Source organism: Ambystoma mexicanum, chromosome 8 (assembly GCF_040938575.1).
Source record: "Ambystoma mexicanum isolate Mex_15411 chromosome 8, UKY_AmexF1_1, whole genome shotgun sequence".
Lineage (NCBI taxonomy): Eukaryota > Metazoa > Chordata > Amphibia > Caudata > Ambystomatidae > Ambystoma > Ambystoma mexicanum.
The window spans coordinates 1,437,212,624-1,437,236,835 of NC_090929.1; the positions used below are offsets into that span (position 1 = coordinate 1,437,212,624).

Sequence of the window (24,212 nt, forward strand, 5' to 3'; positions counted from 1 at the left end):
GTTTTTCCTGTCCATGCGCTGGATGACCTTGTGTCCCATCAATGCATAGAACTGACCAATAAGAAATAATTGAGAAAAATATTTAGGATTGCAACTGTTTGCCACCAACTAGTGGCATTGCCTCTTTTATTATCTTGAGTTCCTCTTAGTTAGGCGGGAGTAACGGCTCCTTTCATCTGCACTGGTTAGCTTGAACCGTTTGATCCATACATTATTAGTGGAGTTGGGTGGGTGTCAGCAGGGGGCAGGCACCCACGATTTTTTGTTTTTTTTGTTATTTCTACTCCCTATATTTTTTTTTGGGTCGTTGGACAACTACACTTGTGAACGCGTACTCTTGGACTGATGCATGTAAATATATATTCAAACAAACACCAGCAAAGTTATGGTGTGCTTAAAAAGTCTTTGCGGGGTCAGTAAGGGGTGGCAGAACTTCCACCTGATTGCACTTTTGGCATTTTTCACATGTCTCAAACGTTGGTTCTGTGAATTGTATCCATTTTGGGCTTTATAAACACTAATCCATGTAACTACTGAGTTCTTTTAAATTTGACCTATTGTATTTGGTTTACTTCTACTTACTGAAGGGATACTGTTGCAGTATGTGACTAATTAAGATCCCATGATTACAAAATATGTCAACCGATCGCTAAAATCTATTTTTTAATACAACTTTATCAGGATGACCTGGATTTGCTGCCAGCTCAAAGAACTAAGGACTTTGAACCATTCAAGTCTCAGAAATGGAATAAACTGGGTTCCTCATCGGCTACTGCCGTGCAGCAGGAGGAGACGCAGCATCGAACAGAAGTAGCACTGAAGGAACTCTTCCGTCATGTCCACAACATGCCTGATTCTGCCAAAAAGAAAAAACTAATTCGGCAGGTACTTTGGAGAGAGCGAAAGTTTTATGCACAAGTTGCCATATTTTATCAATGTTGCCGTCTCATGTACAAGATTTCTGTGTAAGTGCATATTTAATGCAGAATATATTTCTCGATAGAAGTCCAAACAATGTAATTTGAAGAAGCTCTTGTTAATTTGAGGTGAATTTTTGCGTGCTAAAGGATTTCTCTCAATTGTAGCTGAATTATACAAATTCCCAATGCAAATGGGATTGAATTTAGATTTCAATTAAAAAAAGTAATGTATTAAATAGCCAATCCCCTAACATGCGCCTGTGAGTTAATTGCCACCATGCTACCATTGGTGAAACGCCTCTACGACCATGTTTAGGATATGGGGTAGAAAAGATAGTTTGGTGTACAAAAGGGATTGACTTTAATGTATAGCTGCCAAGTGGTTCCATGTCATGTGACCTTGAACCAGCTGAGGTTTTTCATAATTCGTTTTCCCCCTTTGAAAGCATCGGCCCACAAATTCCATCATGCATTGGGTGATACAGGTGTTACATTCCACCTGCGTCCCGGACACTTGATCCCAGGACTTTCAGCATTTAGTGGGCGAGCGCCTGATCTAGACTTGGTGTGAGCGGTCTTCTAAGTCCTGTGAGGGCGCCCCGGGGATAGGGGCCCAACAGAAGGCCAAGCCCGGCGGGTCCGCGGGCACCGGGAGCGCAGAAAGGTCGTGCTCTTCGGCTGCCAAGCAGGGCGTGACTTCCCCGGCACGATCAACCGCGAGCCAGCGCTCTGGATTGGGGAAGAGGAAGACCGAGAACCCGGGTAAGCTTCTGGAGAGGCCCCGGTCAATCTCGAAGGGAGCTGAGGGGGGGCGAGGCGATGAACCTCCCCCAAAGCGAAGGCCCAGGACGCACCTAAGGTGGTGAGGGCCTTGATCCACCCGGCAAAGGCCTCTATCGAGGTTGTCGCAGCGGCCCTGGTGAAGCCGGCAGAGACTACGTCAGTGGAGGTGGCCTCGGGGCCCAGAGTTTCCCTGCCACCACGGAGGGAATCCTCTTGCCAGCCCATCGTTAAGACCCCCATGAAGACCCCGGTGGAAAAAGGGGGGGGGCGGTGGCCATTACGGACTCGGATTCAGCCTCCGAGGAGGATCTGGTGGAAACCGTGAAAGGCCTCAACGAGAGGTTCGAAGGCCTCAACAAGAGTTTCGAGAAGGTTCGATCCCAGGGGAAGGATCCTGCTGATGTGATCGAAGATAGCGACGATGGCGACGACGAGGGCCCAGTGGAGCAGCCATCCCGCCCGTCGCAGCCGTTGCCCGAGCCCCAGGATAGCTCGGCGGCCATTTTGTTGGCGATCCAATCTTTATGTACTGAGATAAGGACGAGGTTACCACGGACCCCGACTGAGGATCCAGAACCTGGACCGTCGGGAAGCCCTCCGAACAAGCAGAGGAGAGTCCACCCCGCCCTTCGTGCCCACAAGGACTGTGGACCCCTCATCCCCCTCGCCGGACCCTCGGGATGATACAGCGACGGGGACGGACGGTGGCGATGATACATCGGACATTCCTTCATCACCCCCCCACCCCCTCTGGCCTCTCCGCCCGACAAAATTGTCTTTCCACACCATGATAGCCCAGGGCATCCAAGCTCTTCCAGCTCTACCCTGAGGAACAGAAAAAGGAAGGCTTTCTTTGCCAACGAAGGGAGGCCAAGAGAAAGACTGTCCTTGCGGTACCGTTGCTCGACGACATCGGGGACGAAGGGCTGGCTATCCTGAAGAACCCTTCCACGACACCCGCCAAGAGGGACAGGTACAAGAAGAAGTACCGGGTCCCCAACGCCGCCCCCTTGTGCCTCAGGGCCCAGCCTATGCTGGATTCGGTCGTCTCGGCAGTGGCCAAGAAGAAAGCGGCGGGTGCGGCGGCTTCAACTTCCACTTCCCTGCCGGACAGCGAGGGCAAGAAGTTGGACTCCATGGGACGAGTCATCTCGTCGTCGGCGACGACGATTAAGGCGGCCAATGCCTTAGCAATTGTGGCCCTTTACGACAGGGAGCTATGGTTCAAGTTAGCTCCCCTGCTAGACTTTCTACCGGACGACAAGAGGGCAGAGGCCCTACAGATTCTGCAGGAAGGTGAGGTGGCATCGGATCACGCCATTAGGGTGGCAACGGACATTGCCGATACCGGATTTCGCCAGCTGGGCAACAGGGTTTGCCTTCGACGAGGATGGCTCAGGGCTACGGACTTTCGCCAGGACGTCCAGACCAGAGTGTTAGATATGCCGTTCGACGGCAACAACCTGTTTGGGAAGACAGTGGATGAGTCCCTCCAGGCCATCAAGACCGACACAGAGACAGCCCGAGCCCTAGGAGTCCTTCAGCAACGGTGGCCCTTTCGGAGCGCCGGAGGCAGATAGGGAGCCTCCAAGGGATCCAGCGGTGGCTCTTCTACGTACCGCCAGGTGGCCCGCTCCTCGTCCCATGAGGCCTACAGAGGCCGCGGCAAGCAAGGAGGGTCTTGCCGCCGTCGCCAAGGAGGCCAATGCGGCAAGGCCTCTTCCAAGCAGGACTGAACCGGCCATAGCGTCGGGCCCCCACCGAAGCACCCCGGTGGGAGGCCAGCTGACGAAGTTCGTCAGCGTGTGGGAGTCCATCTCCACCGACAGTTGGGTGCTGGACACCCTGGCCCCGCGGACACTCGCAAGAATTTCAAAAAGTGTCCTCGCATTCCTCCCGTGGCCAGGAAGGAGAATCACGTCCCTCAACTGCTGTTGGAGGTAAGGGTGATGCTCAAGAAAGGTGCCATTGAGCTCGTCCCCAAGAGGGTCCGGTCCTCCGGAGTATACTCCAGGTACTTCCTCGTCAGAAAGAAGACAGGCGGTTGGCGCCGCATCCTGGCCCTGCGTCGGTTAAACAAGTACATCAAGGCACAGAAATTCAGGATGGTCACCCTCCAGCACGTGCTGGGACAGCTGGAGGAGGGCGACTTCCTATCGTTGTTGGACCTGGAGGATGCTTACTTCCACATCCCCATTCTAAAAGGACACAGAGTTCCTCAGATTTGTAGTCCAGGGGCGTCACTACCAATTCAGAGCCCTGTCGTTCGGATTAAAGTCGGCACCCAGGGTGTTCACCAAGTGCCTCGCTCCAGTGGTGGCGCGGCTGCGCCTGCAGGGGATCCACGTCTACCCCTACCTGGACGACTGGCTAATCCGTGCAAGGTCAAGAGAACTTGCCATCGAACACACAGCGAGGACCGTCCGCCTGCTCACGGAACTGGGATTCGCCATCAACTACCCCAAATCCCACCTGGTTATGTCGCAGGTAGCACTGTTTCTGGGAGCGAAGCTCAATACAGTGGAGCAATTGGCATCTCCGTCGGAAGAAAGGACGAAGGCCGTTTTGGGCAAGGTGCAGCGCCTATTAGTCACGGATGATGTCCTCATGCATCTACCTTGTGCCCCTTTGCAGACTTCGGATGCGTCCGCTACAAGAGTTCCTCGATGCCTGCTGGATTCAAGCGGCGGGCAGCTTCGAAGACAGGATCCCGCTCGACGAGGAGTTCCGTCGGGCGATTCTATGGTGGGGTACCCGTGCGCACCTCACAGCAGGCATGGACTTTCAGACCCCGGCGTATCAGGAGACAGTGACGACGGACACCTCCCTGGAGGGATGGGGGCCCACACCGGAGATCTCCACGCAAGAGACCTCTGGCTCCCGGAGGAGAGGTCTCTCCACATCAACATCCTGGAGCTACGAGCCGTGTTCTGGGCGCTCAAATAATTTCTTCCATCCCTCAAGGACAAAGTGGTGAGGATCTTCACCGACAACACCACCACGATGTTCTACATCCAGAAGCAGGGAGGCACCAGATCCCCAGCCCTATCAAAGGAGGCCCGGGATCTGTGGCACTGGGCCGTCATCCAGGGGATGTTTCTGGTTCCCTTCCACTTGGCAGGAATAAAAAACACCATTGCCGACTCACTCAGCAGGGAGCTGCGCTCGTGCCACGAGTGGGTCCTATGCCAGGACCAGGTGGATCGGCTCTTTCAACGATGGGGCAAACCCCAGATCGACCTGTTCGCGACGGCGACGAGCTCCAAGTGCCAGAGGTTTGCCAGCAGGTTCACACAGCCGAGGAGCATGGGCGATGTTTTGTTGTTCCCTTGGGACAGCCTGTTCCTGTACGCGTTCCCTCCGTTGCCGTTGCTGCTCCGTCTCATCAACCAGCTCAAGAGGTCCAGGTCCAGGTGCAGGATGATCCTCGTCGCACCGGCGTGGCCGAGACAGATCTGGTTCCCAGACCTTCTGGACTGGTCAACGTCCCCACCTATCAAGCTGGTGACGGACGCGGATCTTCTCTCCAGAGAAGGCGGCGCCATTCTTCATCACGACCCGGAGTCGCTGAACTTGCAGGCTTGGCTCCTGCAGCACTAGAGTTTGGAGGATACGATATCCCGGCTGACTGCAGAGAGGTTCTTGCAAAAGCCAGGGCGTCCTCAACTCTCAGGTGCTATGGACATAAGTGGAAGAGGTTCTCTGTCTGGTGCCGTGCACAGAAAATTAACCCTCTGCGGATTACGGCCCCTCAAGTATTGCCGTACCTACTGTCGCTGGTCAAAGCTGGACTGGCTCACGCCTCCATCAAGATACATCTGGCTGCCATCTCCCGATACACCAGAACTACAGGACGAGCGTCCTTGTGGTCTCATCGCCTGGTGAAGGAATTTATGAAGGTACTATTCCGATCGTTCCCGCCGGTGAAGGCCCCTGCCCCGGCTTGGGAGCTCAACGTGGTGCTGACCAGGCTCATGGGGGCCCCATTCGAGCCTATGCATTCGGCGCCGTTGAAGTTCCTGTCGTGGAAGACAGCATTTCTCGTGGCCATCACCTCCGCATGACGAGTGGGAGAGATCCAGGCCCTATCTTGCAAGCCTCCATACTTGACTTTTCACGACACGAGGGTGGTGCTGAGGACGCACCCCTCCTTTATGCCCAAGGTGCCATCAGACTTCCACCTCAACAAGCCCTTGGTGTTGCCAGTTTTCTTCCTGTCGCCTTCGTCGCAGGCTGAGAGGACTCTGCACTCGCTGGACGTAGCTAGAGCGCTGAAGTTCTACGTGGACCGCACGAAGAGTTTTCGAAAGACATCACAACTGTTTTGAACTTTGGACCTGTGAATCAAGGGAAGGCTCTCTCAAAGGCTTCCATTTCCAGATGGCTCTCCGGCTGCATCATGCACTGTCACTGTTTGGAAAACCGACCGCTGCCCTGTGGCCGAGAGCCCATTCGACCAGAGCGATCGCTGCTACCACGGCGTTCCTGTCTGGTGTGCCCCTGCTGGACATCTGCAGGGCTGCTAGGTGGAGGTCGACGCACACCTTCACAAGATTCTACTGAGTCGATCGGGCCTCCAGGGAGGAGTCCAGGGTCGGCCAAGGAGTCCAGGGTCGGCCAAGCAGTGCTGCTTAATGTAGAGTTGTTGTATTGCTTAATGTTGAGCCTGTTGCCACCTCCCGTGGTTGTGCATGTGTATACTGCTATGTATTCTTATATTCATGAGCATGTGAATCCATGCCAGACCCCATGCTGGAGAAGGAACAAGTTACTTACCTGTACCTGTTGTTCTCCAGCATGGGTCTGGCATGGATTCACATGCAAACCCTCCCTCCTTCCCCTCTGCGGCTCTTCACTTGGTCATACTGCCACTTTACGTGCTACCAAATCTGAGGATGGCTGCCAGGGGAGGGGCTTAGGGAGAGGGCAGTCATTGGCTGGGGGCAATATGACCCAGAGATCAGTGATTGGTTACTACTAAGAAAGACAGATCAGAAACGAAACTGATACTGATTTTTTCTTTACCGAGGATTCCCAGCCTGATGGGGAATATTCATGAGCATGTGAATCCATGCCAGACCCATGCTGGAGAACAACAGTTACAGGTAAGTAACTTGTTCCATGTGTCTGTTGTGCTCCTCCTTTTTTATTTTAACTCTTATAAGAGGAACAGGCTATTTGTACATCCTCCCCCGCCCCCTTTTAGGAAATATCTTTCACACACATCAAATTCTTTTTTGCCCTCCTGCAATCATGATCAAACCAGGGGTTCGTTTTCATCACATTCCTGCGATTGTCTAGCCGTAAACAATGGTCCTATTTCATATTCACGAGCATTTAATGTAGTTACAATCAGTGGAGTGAACCCACCATCTTCTTGCAGAACATTTTCTAACACTTGGAGGATAGATTCATAGATTGTTAGGGAGAATGTTCTCTTTAGGCTGAATTCCCTAACCTAGTGAGTCCCCCAGCAGCTTTGCTAGATTTCTGGAGTTTGTTTTTTTCTCCTGCCAAGAGTGAGACTCTTTTTCTCCCACTCTTGGACATGATTGATGGTGTTCCTTTGACTGTTAATGTGTTTTATGGGCTATGGGGTCCTTTACTCCGTAGGGTCTCATGTGTTTTTACTATGTGTGTTACACAGCACCCTCCGTGCAGTAACACAGGGGTGTCATAGTGACACCCCACCATAGACTCCATACCCTGGGACTGACTACTGTCTCCCAGGGCATGTAAAGTCACCATTGGCTTTACTAGTCCCAAATTATTAACAGAAACCAGTACAAACCATCATATTGTGGACGTACTGGTCGGGGCAATTCGATTGCCCCGGGGTCTGTTAGTCGAGGGGGCACGTCTCCGTCCCCCCCTGATCGAGTTTTGGCTGGTGGCAGTGGAAACTACTTTTTATATTCGACCGTGAATATTTCCCTATGGGATTTTCCCATTGTTCGAGGCTACCAACTTTAATTATTTAATTCTCATAGCCTCGAACATACCGCTGGTTTATTTAATTAATATTAATTCGCCGGTTGGTATTTTTTTTGCCAGGACTGGATTCTAAAATGGCGTTTGTGTTCTCTCCTGTGACTCCAACCCAAGTCGAGCCGTTTGTTCCACTTTTTGGTGGGCTTCTCCACAGAAGCCTACAAAAGTGGTGCCACTCTGTGTGGGTACCACAGGGGGTGTGGGAGGGGGTTTAGGCACCCTGGACTGAGTTACCTTGGTAACTCAAGTCGCACTCTTGTGTGATTGGCCCAAGTGGTGAGCCGGCCGGCTCACCACTTAGCATGTTTGATTGACAGCTAGGCTGAGTGAATGGGGGTATGCTGCATAAAAGCAGGGCTTTGGGGACTGGAACTTCAGAAGTTACCACAGGACCTGAGAATCCGACGAGGGAGAAGCTGAGCCGACCTATCACGACGACACCACCCGTGGAGCCCTGCGGAACCGACTCGCCACTTCCCGACGACAGAGAAGATCTCCCGGCTGGAGAGGCTTCTTCCCCTGACTGGTGGGCACGACCAGTTTACTTTCTTTTCTTCGCACCCCAGACCGGTTTGTGGTCGAACTGCCCGTGCCAAGCACTCCGGCAGCCGGATAGCCACTTGGCACTGAACCGCAAATCAACGGACCGCTCCTTGTACCTGAGAAACTCTGCGGCTGGTTTCTTCCCTGGCAGTGCAACGGACTCTTGTCTCCTTCCCGATGAGATCCTCTCTTCCCCCGGACGAAGCACCGACTTGCATCCGCTGCCAGGAACTGCCCCCGCTGGAGTGTTCTCACCACTTTAAGGTACCGTGTCCACCAGGCCTCCCTTTCTAAAGATTGCTACAAGGTAATAATAACCTGTTAACCTTCTGGACTGGGCTGGCCGCCTTGACCCTCTAACTGGTCCCTTTCTTTGGTCCAACTCCTTTTTGAACCGTTACAAGACTTTTGTGCACTGCAACCGTGTGACCTTGGACACATTTCGTTTTGATCCTCTTAAAGCGGATCCGGCCTACTGACTGAATTCACGGTGTTACTTTGCCTTCCTCTCTTGTTGTGTTCGTGAAAACGTGTTGGGATCTGTTTCTATTTATTCTCTGCTTTTCTCTCCCTTTTTAAAACAAATTATTAGAGTGCCATCTACGTTAAGCGCTCACCGCTGTCTGAAAATAAGTGGGGATTTACTTAAGATTTGTCTAATATTCTTTTAAGGGAGTGTATATCTTTTAGTGAACGTGTTTTTGAATTGCTTACTATTAGTGCCTGTGTGTTTTTCTAGATGTGGTTTTAAATAAATAATTATATCTCTTTTACACCAAGCCCTGGTCAGTGCTTACTTGTTCTATTGTGTTCTCTTGACCTATTGTGAATACTCCGTATACTGCCTAACTCTTCTTTAGGGAAGTCTGACTGCTCAGCCACAGCTACCAAGTGAATCTGTGTGGTACAGACTCTACCAAGTGGGTTTACTGCCAAACACTTGTAGTCCTAAATCTTTTGCAGTGGTCCCAGAGGGAACTGCACAGGTTTCTGCCTAACATAGATGACGGGCATGTTTCAGTTGTATTAATTTCAGCCCATTTTACAGCTTTTCTTGCATTTCCAGTTCTCCAGCACGGGGTCTGGCATGGATTCACATGCTCATGAATATTACCCGTCGTCAGGCCGGGAATCCTCAGTAGTTTCACTTTGATTTACAAACTGTCTTTCTCCTATAAACCAATCACTGAGCTCTGGGTCATACTGCCCCCAGCCAATGACTGCCCTCTCCTTAAGCTCCTCCTCTGGCAGCCATCTTCAGATTTTTACCGCACGTCCAAGTGTTGGGAGACCTTGTGTTTGGCTCTTGGAGCTTTCGCCCATCTTTTGCTAGGAAAATCCTATTTTTGTTCGATCAAGCCCGTGTGCTTTATCGTTTCTTCATTTGACTAACGGGGATCAGTTTTTCGGCATCTTTCATCACCACTCAAGGGCGGAATCATCGAGTTTCTTCTTTGAAGTTTCCAGAAGCCCATTGGGACTACACCCCTTGCTGGACCATGTCTGAGGATAAGGACGACCGGGGTTCCCTCTTCAAGCTATGCACCTGCTGCGGTTTGCGAAATGTTTTCGTTGCGGACAAGCATTCCCTGTGCCTTTCACCCGACGCACAAGGAGGAAGATTGCGAGATCTGTCATGGCTTTACCAAGCGCACTATGAAGGATGAGCACAGCAGACTGGTGGCGTGGCTCAAAGCCAAGGCCCCTGCCCTGTGTGGTTCACAGGGGCATGCCTCCTCCATATCCAGCCAGCTAGAGTGGGCGTCTAAGTTCTTTGAGGGTACTCCATCTGTGGGGGCCCAAGACAAGGCCAAGCACTGCAAGTTCGGTTCCGTTGAGGTCGCCGGATAAGCGGGTCCCACAACGGCCAGGGCACGTTCATAGTCTCCAGCTGCCTCAGTCTCTAGCCATCGCTCCAGCTTTTCGTCGAAGAGAAAGTCGGCTACCCCGGGGAAGCTACTGGAGAAACCGGAGAATGCCAAGCAAGGTGACAGACCTGCCTGTGAAGTCCAGGTAATACAGGCGAAATCGTCCGCATCTACCGAGCTTGTGGTGGCTGCCCTTTCAAAGGCAAAAGGGGCTGATCCGGTCCAGGGTACCCCTGCGGCGGCCAGAGTGTCTCTTCCTCCCAGGCACGAGGCGGGAGGTTTCGGCCAAACCAGCAGAAAGCACCACGGAGAAGAGGATGCCGTCCCTTATCCCGAGGCTGACCCCTCAGGACTTAGAAAAGGGGGTAGAGGGGTGTGGAAGAACTTAAAGGCATGGATATTTCTTCTTTCCGATGTGGAGGACGAGGGTTCCGTCCACACCATCACGGAAGACGTTTGGGACGACTGGAACGTCGAACGTAGCCATAGGTGCTGGGCCCCAGTGTGATCCTACTCCCAGGCACCTCCCAGAGATTTGTCACATGGCATTCTCTCGACCCTCCACACGCTGGTGTCGGAGATACAGAAGAGGATACCGACACCACCAGTGACAACCCTGTTGACACCGGGGCCACCACCGCAGAAGAAAAGGAAGAGGCACCCTAATCCTCCGCTCCAGCTGTCGCTACCCACCCACCCCCTAGGGATACAGGGACAGACACGGCAACGACAGACACCCATGACAACGCCGACTTCTCTCTGCCTCTGCCTTCTTCCCCGGACGAAGTGGGTTCCTTCCACTCAAATCGGAACTCTTCCCGCTCACACCGCAGGACACTAAGGAGGGCTTCCTGTATCAACGCTGGGAGGCGAAAAGGAAGACCATCCTGGCAGTGCCCCATCTGGACAATTTCTGGGATGGAGGGTCTGGCGCTGCTGAAGAACCCCGCCTCAGCCCTGGTGAAGAGACTGGCTTGAAAAGAAATACCGGGTTCCAGAGTCTGCATCCAAGTGTCTGCGGTCACAGCCATCACCGGACTCGGTGGTCTCGGCAGCTGCGTGGAAGATGTTGGATGACCAGTCGTCCTCGGCCTCCGTTCCACCAGACAGCGATGGGAAGAAGTTGGACGCTCTGGGTAGAAAGTTCATCTACTCTGAAGCAACGATGGTCAAGGCGGCAAACGCTTTAGTTATCCTAGCCAGGTACAACTGGGAGTTATGGTACAAGATTTCTCCGATCCTGGATTTCCTCCCCGGCGACAAACGGGTCAAGGCGATGGAGATCCTTCAGGAGGGCAAGGTTGCGTCGGACCACGCCATTACCGTGGCCCAGATGGGAAACAGGGTTTGCCTCCGTTGTCGTGGCTAGCTGAAGGCCACCAACTTTAGGCAAGAGGTTCAGGCGAGGGTCCTGGACAATGCTGTGCGGAGATAATCTCTTCGGAAAAACAATGAATCTCTTCAGGCCATGAAGACCGACACGGAGATGGACCGTGCCCTGGCCACGCTGCAGCAGCACCGTCCGTCCTTTCGTTCCTTAGGAGGCAAGTCAGGCAGATCTTGGAAGAGTTTCGACGGAGGATCGTCCTCGTACCGTCATCGTTGAGGCTCCCAAGGTGGCACGCTGGCCTCTTAGCAGGACTGAACCGACCAAGACGTTGGGCCCTCACCCTTGCAGCCTGGCGGGAGGCCGGCTGGCGAACCTCGTCAGCGTGTAGGAAAACGTTTCTGCCGATCGATGGGTGCTGGACGCTCTCGCCCACGGACACACTTTGGAGTTTCAGCAAGTGTCTGTGAATACCACTAGTGGCCCGCCAGGAACACCTCATCCCTCAGCTGCTGCTGGAGGTTCGACCCATGTTAAAAAAAAAAAAAAAAGGGGGTGATAGAGCTGGTTCTGAACTGACTCCGGGGCTCTGAGTTTACCCAAGATGCTTCTTAGTAAGAAAGAAGACCGTGGGCTGGAGGCCCATTCTCGATCTACGACGACTCAACAAGTACTTCAAGTCCCAAAAATTCAGGATGATCACGTTGCAGCATATGCTCAGCCAACTGGAGGAGGGCGACTTCCTGTCATCGTTGGACCTAGAGGACGCGTACTTCCATGTCCCATTCACAAAAAAACATTGCAAGTTCCTGCTCTTCGTCGTACAAGGGAAACCCTACCAGTTGAAGGCTCTCCCCTTCGGACTGAAGTTGGCGCCCAGAGTTTTTAAAAAGGGCCTGGCTCCGGTGGCGGCCCATCTGCGCCTATAGGGGATACGTGTGTACCCGTACCTCGATGGCTGGCTCATGTGGGCCAGGGCAATGGACATCGCCATTGATCACACGGAGAAGACGTCCGGACTCTGATAGATCTGGGGTTGTCGATGAGCTATGCAAATTCCTGCTTGACTCCATCGCAGGACGCGCCATTCCTAGGGGCCAGGCTGAACACTGTGTCCTACCTGGTGGCCCTCTCGGAGGAGAGGAAATCAGCAAGGTGCAACGGCTGTTGGCACTGATGATCACCACAGTGTGGACCGTAAAGTCGCTGCTCAGCATGATGTCGTTGTGCATCTACCTGATCAGGCTCTGATTGCGGAATTCATGGACACCTGTTGGATCCAAGAGTCCGGAAGCTTCAAAGACAGGATTTCTCTCGACAAGGAGTTCTGTCGAGGGATATGGTGGTGGGGTGTACGCTCCAACATCGCCTGGGGCATGGACTTCCCTAGCACCACATACCAGGAGACGGTCACGACGGACGCTTCCCTGGAGGTCTGGGGGGCCCACACCGGACGTCTCCACGACAGAGGCTGCTGGAGGAGAAGGAGCTCCACATCCAACGTCCTGGAGCAGCGGTCATCCTTTTGGGCCCTGAAGTCATTTCTTCTGTCCCTCAAGGGCAAGCTGGTGAGGGTCTTCACGGATATACCACCACAATGTTTTATATCAGGAAGCAGGTCACCAAGGCCACAGCGCTCTCCAGAGAGGTGCAGGAGGTTTGGCACTGGGACATCGCGAAGGGGAAGTTTCTCGTTCCTTTCCCCCTTGCGGGAGTAAAGAACAGTCACCGGCTCTCTCAGCAGGGAGCGGTGCTCTTGCCACGAGCGGGAGCTTCGGCAGGATGAAGTGGACAGCCTCTTCCTCAGGTGGGGCAGACCCCAGATAGATCTATTTTCGATGCAACAAACACCAAGTGCCAGAGGTTCTCCAGCAGGTTCCCCCAGCCGAGGAGCAAGGGGGAAGCATTCTCCTTCCTGTGGGAAGGCTTTTTGCTGTACGCGTTCCCTCCGTTGCCTCTACTACTACGAGCCATCAGTCAACTCCGACGGTGTCTCTGTGCAGGATGATCCTCCTTGCACCAGCGTGGCCGAGGCAAATCTGGTACCCAGACCTTCATCAGCATGTCAGCGGCACCTGCAGTTAAGCTACCAGTGGTTGCTGATGAGCTTGCCCAGGAGAGAGGCGCAATCCTGCACCATGACCCAGGATCGCTGAACCTGAAGGCCTGGCTTCTGCAGCATTAGAGTTCGGTGGGTATGAGCTGCCGGTGGACTGCAGGGAGGTCCTTGCCAGGGTGTTGTCGACTCTTAAATGGAACCGTTCTTAGACTTGGTGCCGGTTGCAGAAGAAGTAATCCTCTGAGGGTCACGGCCCCCCCAAGACCATTTGTCATTGGATAAGTCAGGGCTAGGGCACACCTCCATCAGTGTGCATCTGGTAGCTATCCCCCGCTACACCAGGTCTCCGGGACGGTCTTCTCTTTGGTCACACCTGCTCCGGCGTGGGAACTCCACGTGGTGCTGATTAGGCTCATCGGGGGGGCCCCCTTCGAGTTTATGCATCAAGCTCCTCTCAAGTTCCTTTCTGGGAAGACTGCTTTCCTCGTGGCCATCACATCTGCCAGGAGAGTGGGTGAGAGCCAGGCCATGTCCTGTAAGCAGCCCTATTTGACTTTCCACAAGATAAGGGTGGTGCTGCGGATACACCCCTCCTTCATGCCCAAGGTTCAGTCGTAATTTCATCTCAACAAACCCTTGGTGTTTCCTGTGTTTTTTCCAACACCTTTGTCGCTAGCTGAAAGGACTATGCACTCGCTGATGTTTTATGAGGGCCACACAAAGAGTTTCTGGAAGACTTCTCGGCTTTTGGTGAACTTTGGTCCTGTGAACCATGGGAAGGCCTTGTCCAAGGCTTCCATCTCCAGGTGGCTCTGCGACTGCATCACTCATTGTCACCGGTTGGCACCGCTACCTGGCAGTCCGAGAGCCCATTCTGCCAGAGCGATCGCCGCTACAACGGCGTTCCTGTCTGGTGTGCCCCTGCTGGACATCTGCAGGGCTGCTACGAGGAGGTCTACGCACACCTTCACAAAATTCTACTGCGTTGACAGGGATTAAAGAGAGGAGTCCAGAGTCTGCCAAGCAGTGCTACGCAACCTGTTAGCTTGAAGGTGAGCCTGGTGAGGAGGTAGGAGTAATTGATTCTGTTGAGTCTTGCCACCTCCCGTGGTTGTGTATGTATGTACTGCTGTGTGTTCTTTATTCATGAGCATGTGAATCCATGCCAGACCCCATGCTGGAGATGGAAAAAGTTACTGACCTGTAACTGTTGTTCTCCAGCATGGGTCTGTCCTGGATTCATATGCGAACCCTCCCTCTGGCCCCTCTGTGGCTCTTCTTGGTCATACGGCCACTTACCATGCTACCAAATCTGAAGATGGCTGCCAGAGGAGGTGCCTAGGGAGAGGGCAGTCATTGGCTGGGGGGCAGTATTTTCCAGAGCTCAGTGATTGGTTTATAGGAGAAAGACAGTTTGTAAACGAAAGTGAATCGGTTTTTTCTTTTACAGAGGATTCCCGGGCTGACAGAGAATATTCATGAGCATGTGAATCCATGCCAGACCCATGCCTGAGAACAACAGTTACAGGTAAGTAACTTGTTCCATAAACTTAATGCTATGTTGTCTAATGATTATCTAGCCCCCATCAGCCAAAATAGTTGGTGGGCGTGGGGGAAGACACACTCAACTTCATTGGCCAGTGGTCGCTTGCCACCCTTTCTGGTGCTAATAACTCAATGATCTGTTTCCACATTTCCAAATTGACCAGGATACAGTCTGAGCGAGACCCGAGGTCCATTACCGTGTGTGTTTGGCTGGATAGTCCCCGGCAAGCAACCCACTGTATGCTTGCATGCTCACATACCTAAAAAGACTTGCAAGTGCACTGGATTCTTTTAGGGAGTCTGGGAGACACAGCACAAAGGCTTTCCACAGTCCAGAATCTATCCTTGTCTACACTTATTCCATTAGTCAGTCGCAAGGGCTCGTATTGGAAAGTCCCCATAATAAATACCTTCCGGTTACTTGGATGCTTCTCTCTCCAGGTATTAACTCTAGCCTTGATGAGGTCAAACAACTGTAATTAATCATCCTATCCAGGTTTATTGTACATATTTATTAATACCTCAGATCCATCCATTGTACTTGGATGGAGCTTCAATAGCTCCTTACAAGCATTGACAATCTGTAGGGCTTCAATGTCCAGAGAGGCGTCAATCCATATTAAGAGGCCCCCATTGTCTCTCCCCGTCTGCCCTTAACTGCTAAGATCTCAAAAGTGATATAGCCCTGAAGGTGGACTCACTCAGTGGGCCAAATCTCTAAACCCTCTTACACAATCTAGCCACTGATTGACCCCCATGTTCCTGGCCATCCCTGCGATGTTCCAGAATAAAATATGCATCACTAACTCCCCTGTAATTGCAAAAACATCACCATGGGTAGCCAGAGGTTGGTTGTGGTGTGAACTGTCATGCCACAGCCCCTCCCTCTCCCTGCATAGGTGGAGGTGGCACATTCACATTCGCCTCAATTCCCACGGTACAGTTTCCCGTGGAGTAATATTAGTCCCAACAGTATGCTCCCAATTGCTGCCCTCCCTGAGTGGAACTAGAGGGACCCCTGAGGTACTCCTACCAAGTATCGGAGTGACTAATAGTGCATAGTTGGATGCCTTACCAACATACTTTGGTGCATTTTCACCCCCCCTACGTATGCCAGTGACCTCCAAGGCATTTGTTTCAATAGTCCTCATCTCTCTGGGGTGGGCAGAGGGGAATAGGCTCACTAAAGGCAATAGATATTTCCAGAGAGTGCAGAGCTGGATATCTGGACCCGGTGCGCCATAGGAGACTTTCTAAGCAGGCAGTATTGCAGTGCTTGCTAAGTTTGGGGAATTTTATGTTAAAACTAACATATTTGATATTCAAAACCCCATTAGGCTGAACGCTGTGAGAGAAGTGCACCTGTCTCCAGCCATAGAGAAACATACATGGTACAAATACAGAAATAGTAAGATAAATAAGTGGGTAGTTGCACGTGATAAAATTAATTGCCCAGCTGAACTGAAGACTGTTCACAGCGATAAGGCTATTAGGTTGGAAAATGTACATGATGAATCGCTTATGCTTGTTACCGTCAATGTTATTTTACGTAGCCGCCCACCGGAACATTGAGAGAGGCTCTGTAAGCTCCCTGAGATCCCTGGATCATAGAAAAATATGAATGGTCTGCCTAAATATCTTACCCTTATTAGCAAGAATGACTTGGTTGAGTGGCCATAAAGCAAGATATTGTGGGTTAGGGTGTCATGAGAATATTTTTAATGTCCTCTTGATAGGTCCTATCTTGAATGCTCTAAGAAGAAGTGTTTTAAAACGTATTTTGTTAAACTCGGAATCTGAGACATCGCGAGTGCTCTGTGGTTATTTATGAATTTTAATGATTTGAATTTTATATCGGATGTTTGTAGAGGGACTTGGAAAGTGTGCTTGAGCCTTTATAATCATTTTTGGTCTTAATTTTATTGCAGTTTTATGTATAATCATTGTTAATGGCTGATGCTAAATACATCATTTTCTATCTGTTCCATGGCCAACCGACCCTCTTCTAGGTTGTTTTCCCTATAATATAGCTGAATGTCAATCTTTATTCGATCTAACCGGGCAGGAATGGCGAGAGCACCAAATTATATGACTTTTTATAATAGCAGCACAAATGAGGTCTAATCAAAACAAAAACAATCCCCACACCAAGGTCCGTTACATAGACCTACTGTTTTCACTGTCTGGGGACCCCAAGACAATATTTTATAGTATAGAAGAAAACAGTTCAAATTCACATTTTAATGGGAAGGAAAGGTGTAACACACAAAAGCTCTATCATTTAGAAAAATATTTTATAATAGAAAAAAGACATAATTCTCATTAGAACTGTGTTAAATAATACACAGATTAAGGAACAACCCTAAAACCAGGTTATCAAAAAAAGGACGATTACATACACAACATCAATGTAAAAATAAAAAAACAACCATACCACTTAACTAAAAAAACATTTACCATACAAATATCAGTGAAAAAATAATTAGTTGCAATCTATATATAACCCAACATGTTTCTGTCTGTTGACTCTTAGATGTCTGACATTCATCAGGGGTAGCTCTTCTTAAAATTCTACAGTGATCGTCCCCTCCAGTCCTGGTGGGCATGGATCTGAACTTGATCCTTAATGCAATCTTGGGATCTGTGTATTCCAAGGATCCAATGTCTCCAATAATACAGTCACATCCAGCCGGATATCGGCCGCTTATATTAGTAATCCTTTTCAATGGATTTGAGTAAGAACACACTTGCAAAATGTGGTAGCCAAATGTGTTCCCAAAAGAGAATAAACCTTTGAGGAGAATGATCAGTCTTTAACGTGAAACGGCTACTGTGTCAAATTCTAACTCTTCAAACACAATCCGTAATGGACCAACAAAAGCCCAAAGTTCTTTTTCAACCGCCGATTGCCGTGGTTCAGGTGCCACCATACAATCCTCTCAACACCATTGTTGAACAGCAACCTCTCATGTCTAAACAAATGTATGGCTTTATTCAACCTGGAGTCTGATTCATAGTTCTTGTATGGACGTTTCAGAACATTAACCAAATAAACTCTATTTAAAGGTTTGTCTGGAGGGGTAATTATCTTGGGCAACATTTCCCCGCCGGGAGATAGTGGGAAATTGGGACTGTTGAACCCTAAATGGTGTCTTACAGGGGGATACTGTCTTACAGTCATCTAGGACTGTCCCAATGTTGCTTGATGCTTCAGTATCTGCCCTGTATGTTGCACTCTTAGTAACAGGGGTGGGTATTCTAGATGGATCACCAACGTTGTTAATAACGTCACTCCTTGGGGCATCTGTGGTCATATTTAGTTGAAGTTTATCCTCCTCTAGTCCTTTACGCATTACTGCATGATCCACAGGCAGTGCATGGAGTTCTTCAGCTCCGAACAGTTGCAGCAACACAGGGCAAAGGGAAGGGATCAAGGGAGCAGCGGGGCAATGGAATATGATCACAGAAGATGAGCAAAACATAGAAGCGGTCCTACTAGGCCTCGTGAACTTTTGGATCGTGCAAGTGCAGAGAGCGAGAAGTCCAAGGGGAAGGGGGTAAGTGCGAAGGTTACACAGAGGGGTGAAGTGCCAGGGAGCAGTTACAGGGGCAGCAGGTAAGTGCCAGGCAGTGACCACTAGTTGGAGGAGGGGGTCACCATCCCATACAATAAGTGCAAGCCTGTGAGTCAACATAGGTGAAGTGGTGCCCGAAGGCAAGTGCAGGGGAAGGATGGATGCTGCAGTTGATCGGACAAGAGGCCAGGACCCAGGAGGATACATGGGGTCACCAATCACAGTGACTAAGGTGTTTACTAAGGGAGGGAGAGAGGGAAGGCAGAGGAGAAGAGGAAAGTCTTGAGGTGCTTGCGGAACTTGAGATCCTGCTCAAGACTCGGAGAAAGGAGGAGGCTGTTCCAGAGGAGGGAGCCAGCCGAGGAAAGGGAGCGGCCACCCGCTGTTTGCTTAGAGAAGCACTTTACAAGCAGAGAGTTGGAGCCGGAGGATCGAAGCGATCTGGAAGGAGAGCATTTGGTGAGAGCGAGTTGTTGATGGCGTAGTCCCCCGGCCCCAGACAGCCTTCTGGATGATGCAGAGGTATTTGAATTTGATCCTTGCAGCAATCGGGAGCCAGTGATTAGGGCTGGAGAGATGAGGCCCTATGCTTGAGGTCAATTAGAAGTCTTGCACTCCTATTCTGCATTAGCTGGAGGGGGCAGAGAGAAGAAGGTAGATTAAGGAAGAGGCTGTTAACAGTAGTCCAGCCTGGAGAGTACCAAAGCTCTGGCGACATTCAACTTCTGGAAAGAGAGGGTGCCCCTGAGGAGGTAGAGTTGGAAATGGGCCTTCTTGGCAAGGTCCAAGATGTGAGGAATGAAAGATAGAGAGGAGTCAAAGAAAAGCCCCAGGATTCTGGTTTCAGAGGAAGGGGAGGGGGGCTGAGCCCATCTAGGCTGGCCAGAGTGAAGGGAGAAAAGAAACAGGAGTCCCTATTGGAAGGATCTCCGTCTTGCTGGCATCTTGCAATGCCAGCATGTCCTTGTCATTAAGTCTACCTGAATTGCCTTTTCAGTTACCAATACATTCCTAGGGAGTACAACAACAAAAAAGTGGCTTGTACCCTTTTTAGTAATTCCTCCATCCAAGTACCCTCCACCCTGCTGCTAGTTTGGTTAACATCAACTGGTACAGTATAACATTTACCCTCGATTTGCCCAGCTTGCTACTTTACCTCATAATTAGCACTCTCCCAACATTAACTAGAGTAGGTAAAGATGATTCATCAAGGCATGCACCTTCTCTAGGTGGAATGTTGGCAGATGCCACTAATGACTCTGTGTTGATTCTACCAGCCCCATTGCTAGCACTGTTGCCATTTTGACTGCCCGTGGGGCCTATCCCCATTGACTCATCCAAATGTTTAATCGCACAATTAGATTTGGGGGCAGATTTTCGCTTATTAGTTTGTGAGGAATTATGTTGCCAGACTTGGGCAATTCGATATCTTGAAGAGTCTAGCAATTTCCTCAATCATTCTATTTGCCTCATCAATCTTTTTAGTGAATTGCGTTACCTTTTTACCGTTTTGTTTATTGGGGGTTATTGTGTAGCTTTCCTTTAGACATATTTACCCCAATAAATAACAAATATCAGTGGCTAAAATAATAGTAGATATTTAAATAGCTCAGTGACCATGGCAATGACAGTGTAAAATATTAAAAAAGATATTGCTAGAACAGATCTAAGGCAACAAAACGTATGCAAAATAAAAATGTGACCTCACCCTGTCGCCCCTATCAATCTGGGCCAGATTAATCCGGTCCAAGACAAGTGGCAGTTAAAAGGATAAACAAGTCTGAACAGATACAAAACGCAATCAGAGAGTCTTGATGTTTTTGAATTTAGGAGATCAACACTGGCCACGCCACACCAGCTAACGGGCCACCCATAGTCTGACTTACCGCTCCGGTTTGATCAATCAATACCACCTCGAGTTTAATGTGAAAATGCTACCAGTTCACAAGTTCACAAAGCTGGCACAATTCTCCAGCTCTCTCAAGACCACCGTACCTGACACTACTGGTGCAACAGAGTGGATTAAGGGGGCCTTGAATAGATTCCTCCACCAGAGAATGGGCCTAAACATTCTGGCCCCCCTCAGGCAGATTTGTTACGAGCTCACCCGTGAGGGCTCAGCGCTAAGAGTCTAAGGGCCTCATCATAAGTTGGGCGGTATCCTGGTGGTAAATGTGCTGGGATACTGCCCAACGCTAATAGTGTTACCACAACTTGTTTCCAAATCCTGGCTAAAAGGATGACTCCTGCAGCCATTCCACATGGTCGCAGCCAAGACACTTTCAAAGAAGAGCAGCCAGCTGACGACCCCAGGGTGACTCCTGCAGCTGATAAGCACCAACTCCACTGAAGTCTCAGTGAATCCTTGTTCCTCTGCCTCATCTTGGTGCTTCGACCCCTGGACCAGTGGAACAACCAGTCTCGAACCCTGCTCAAGGATATGTGCCTTTGGAAGTATTCCTGAACTAACTGATGGGCTAACCAGCTCTCTCCAGGGCTACCTTGCTGCATCTGCAGCCCTTCCGAGTGCATCCTTGGAACTTGAGGGACCCTCTGCTTGTACTACACAACACCTGCTCCTGCATTTTCACCCTGTGTGCATCAACGGAAGCTGTCTAGTGTATACTTCGAATGGATTGTGCCCTCCCATGTATTCCTCATCTATGATCTACGTCTCTCTTCAGCTTTGCTGTTTCGGGGATATAAGTCTTGCTTCCGCTTCGCTGTTTAGGAAAAAAATTAATTCAGCAGAGGGCGCTGTACACAAGGCCGTGGCGTTGATGTCCCTCGACGGCCTCCGTGGGGTGTCAACGTCACCAGCAGTATAAGTAGCTCGTGCTGTGCCCGTTAGCTTCAGTTCTGTTTTTCCAATAGCTTCGCAATCGAGTTAACAGCTTGCTTGGTGTTTTCCTCAGGAAAATGTCATCTTCGACGCATTCCACTGCGAAGATGGTGTTTAAAAAGTGTGTTGACTGCGGCTCTAAGATGTCAATAACAGACCCCCACCGCGTCTGCCTGTGTTGCTTAGGTTTGGACCATCGAACCGGCGACTGTGGCTCCTGCCAGTCGATGACTGAGAAGGCTCTTCGTGAACGTAAGAGTAAATTGGCGGTGAGGCGTGAAGCGTCGAAGGCCTCTTCGAAGGCCATCTCAAAAAAAATAAGATGTCCTGTGAGTCGAAAGACTCAGACCGACATAAACATTCAAAAATATTGCATTCTAGGAGTAGAACTAGACGATCGTCATCTTCATCTAAGACGACAAGGAGGAGACATAGACATCCTTCTTCTTCGTCGGATGCATCTACCGAAATGGTGCGATGTCCGACTAAGTCAGATTCCCCTAGAAAATGGGAAGAGGTTAGAGCACAAATGATGGTCTTTGCAAATGAGGCCCGACCCCTTCAAAGAAACCTTGTAAGAGCCAGACCCCGGTCGCTCCCTTGGACGACGCAGGAGAGTAAGAAACTGCTGTGGTTAAGACCAGTAGTAAAGTCGAGTCTCGACATGAGTCTAGCTCAGCAGTCAACAAAAATGTTCCCAAGAAGTGCAGACAAGCCAACTGTGATCTGGACTATCTTAGTAAGCACCCCACGCCTGAGAGTCTAGTGGTCCAGGAAGTAACCTCCACAGGACAATCAGCCTACCCATCTATCCCCCTGGATAGTGAGGACAGAAAAGTGGATGCTCGTAAAATATTTACATCGGGCAATATGGCTCTCAAGTCTGCTAATGTTACTTGTACCCTGGCCAGGTTCACCCATACCCCGTGGGACTGTGTTAAGATGGCGGCTGATTATATTCCAGAAGGCGACGAAAGGGAAGGCTTTCTGAATATTGTGGAAGATGGCAAGGAGGCTATGGGAGAGTGTCTCCAATCTGGATTGGATATTGCTGACAGCATCAGCACATCCATGGCTGCAAGCACAGTAGTGCTCAGACTTGTGTGGTTGAGGTAGTTGGGGTTTGCACCGGATGTGCAGGCCAGACTTCTCCATGCCTTTCGATGGCTCGAGGTTGTTTAGCAGTAAAGCGGACGGAAGCTTAGATAAACTGCAGGCCTCCAAAGCAGCGGCTAAGTCCCTTAGCGCTTCTATAAGACAACCTCAAAAACCTTATTTAGGCTCATCTTCCTGGGTACGTCGTTCTTTTCAATACAACTCCTCTTTCGGTAGAGGAAGAGGACAGGCCATGCAGAAAGGACAAAGGCAGGGTACTCGCAGTGGATGAGGAAAACGTGCGAAATCGGCCTCGGCAGTGGCTTCTTTACCCTCAGCTGCTCCTGCAGCCGCCTCTAAGTCACTCTGAGGCTTTGTCACAAAAGACCCCGGTAGGAGGCAGAGTTTCTCAGCATTTGAACGAATGGTGGGGCATTACTTCAGATGCCTGGGCACTGGAAACAGTATCTCAAGGTTACTGCCTTCCTTCCCTAAAAAGGCCTCGGGACCATCCACCAGGAGACAATTCTGTAAAAATCCAGATCCGCTGCTTCTGCAGGAGATATTTTCCCTGCTGCTGAAAGGTTCAATAGAACTTTTACCTGTAGCGGAGAGTAACAAGGGTTGGTACTCCCCTTACTTTCTCATCCCAAAGAAGAACGGAAACCTGAAAGTTCCTCAGGAAGGACAAATTCAAGGTTGTTACCCTTTCTCAGATCCTTCAGGCTCTCCAACTCCAAGACTGGTTCATATCATTAGACCTTCAGGATGCTTACTTTCATGTGCCAATCCATCTCACGCACAGAAAGTACCTGAGGTTCACGGCTGGCGGTTCTCACTATCGGTTTCGAGTTCTGCCATTCGGACTGACCTCTGCCCAAGGGTTTTCACCAAGCTGATGTCTGTTGGGGCAGCAAACCTCAGGAGAGCGGGGGGATTCACATCTACCCCTACCTGGACGATTGGTTGTTAAGAGCTCATATCCCCGAACAAGCTCAGGAACATCTTGCAATCACCTGCCATTCCCTACACAAGCTTGGCTTGTCCCTCAATTCCAAGAAGTCCCATATGATACCATTCCAAAGACTCTAATTTTTCAGAGCAGTCCTGGATACTTCCTCGGGCAAAGCCTTGCCTCCCGAGGTGAGAGCTCTCCACATTCTGCAGATGGCACAAAATTCCAGAATGCCCAGCGTCTACCGGGCTACGATTTTCTGAGGTTGCTCGGCCTCATGGCATCCTGTATTTTTCTGGTGTCGGAGGCTCGACTGAGGATGAGATCTCTTCAATGGGCCCTCAGAACTCAGTGGTCCCAATTCTCGGGGAGTATATCGGATCTTCTGCAAGTCCCGAGCACAGTTGCTCAGGATCTACTATGGTGGGCTTGCAACGACAATATCCTCAAGGGAGAATCTTTTTGGCAACCATGGCCATAGATAACAGTAGTGACGGACGCCTCACTGGGTGGGGAGCCCCCACCAATGATCTGACAGTCAGCGGTCGTTGATCTCCATCGGAGTCCAAACTATACATCAACCTTTTGGAGCGGAGGGCAATCCGACTAGCGCTAAAGGCCTTTCTGCCCTCTGTACGGGGAAAGAATGTCCTGATGATGACGGGCAACACAGTGGCTATGTACTACCTAAACAAGAGAGGAGGCGTAG

General features: G+C 50.5%; 1 protein-coding gene across 4 annotated transcripts in view; it reads left to right on the plus strand.

The window, feature by feature from the left end:
* The window catches only part of ARHGAP19 (Rho GTPase activating protein 19), a 507,107-nt gene that overhangs the window by 340,834 nt on the left and 142,061 nt on the right, over window positions 1-24,212 (plus strand). For all 4 annotated transcript variants that reach the window (XM_069611587.1, XM_069611584.1, XM_069611586.1 and 1 more), the window contains exon 8: window positions 682-885. In XM_069611587.1, the coding sequence (XP_069467688.1) occupies window positions 682-885 (204 nt within the window). The remainder of the gene's footprint in view (window positions 1-681; window positions 886-24,212) is intronic.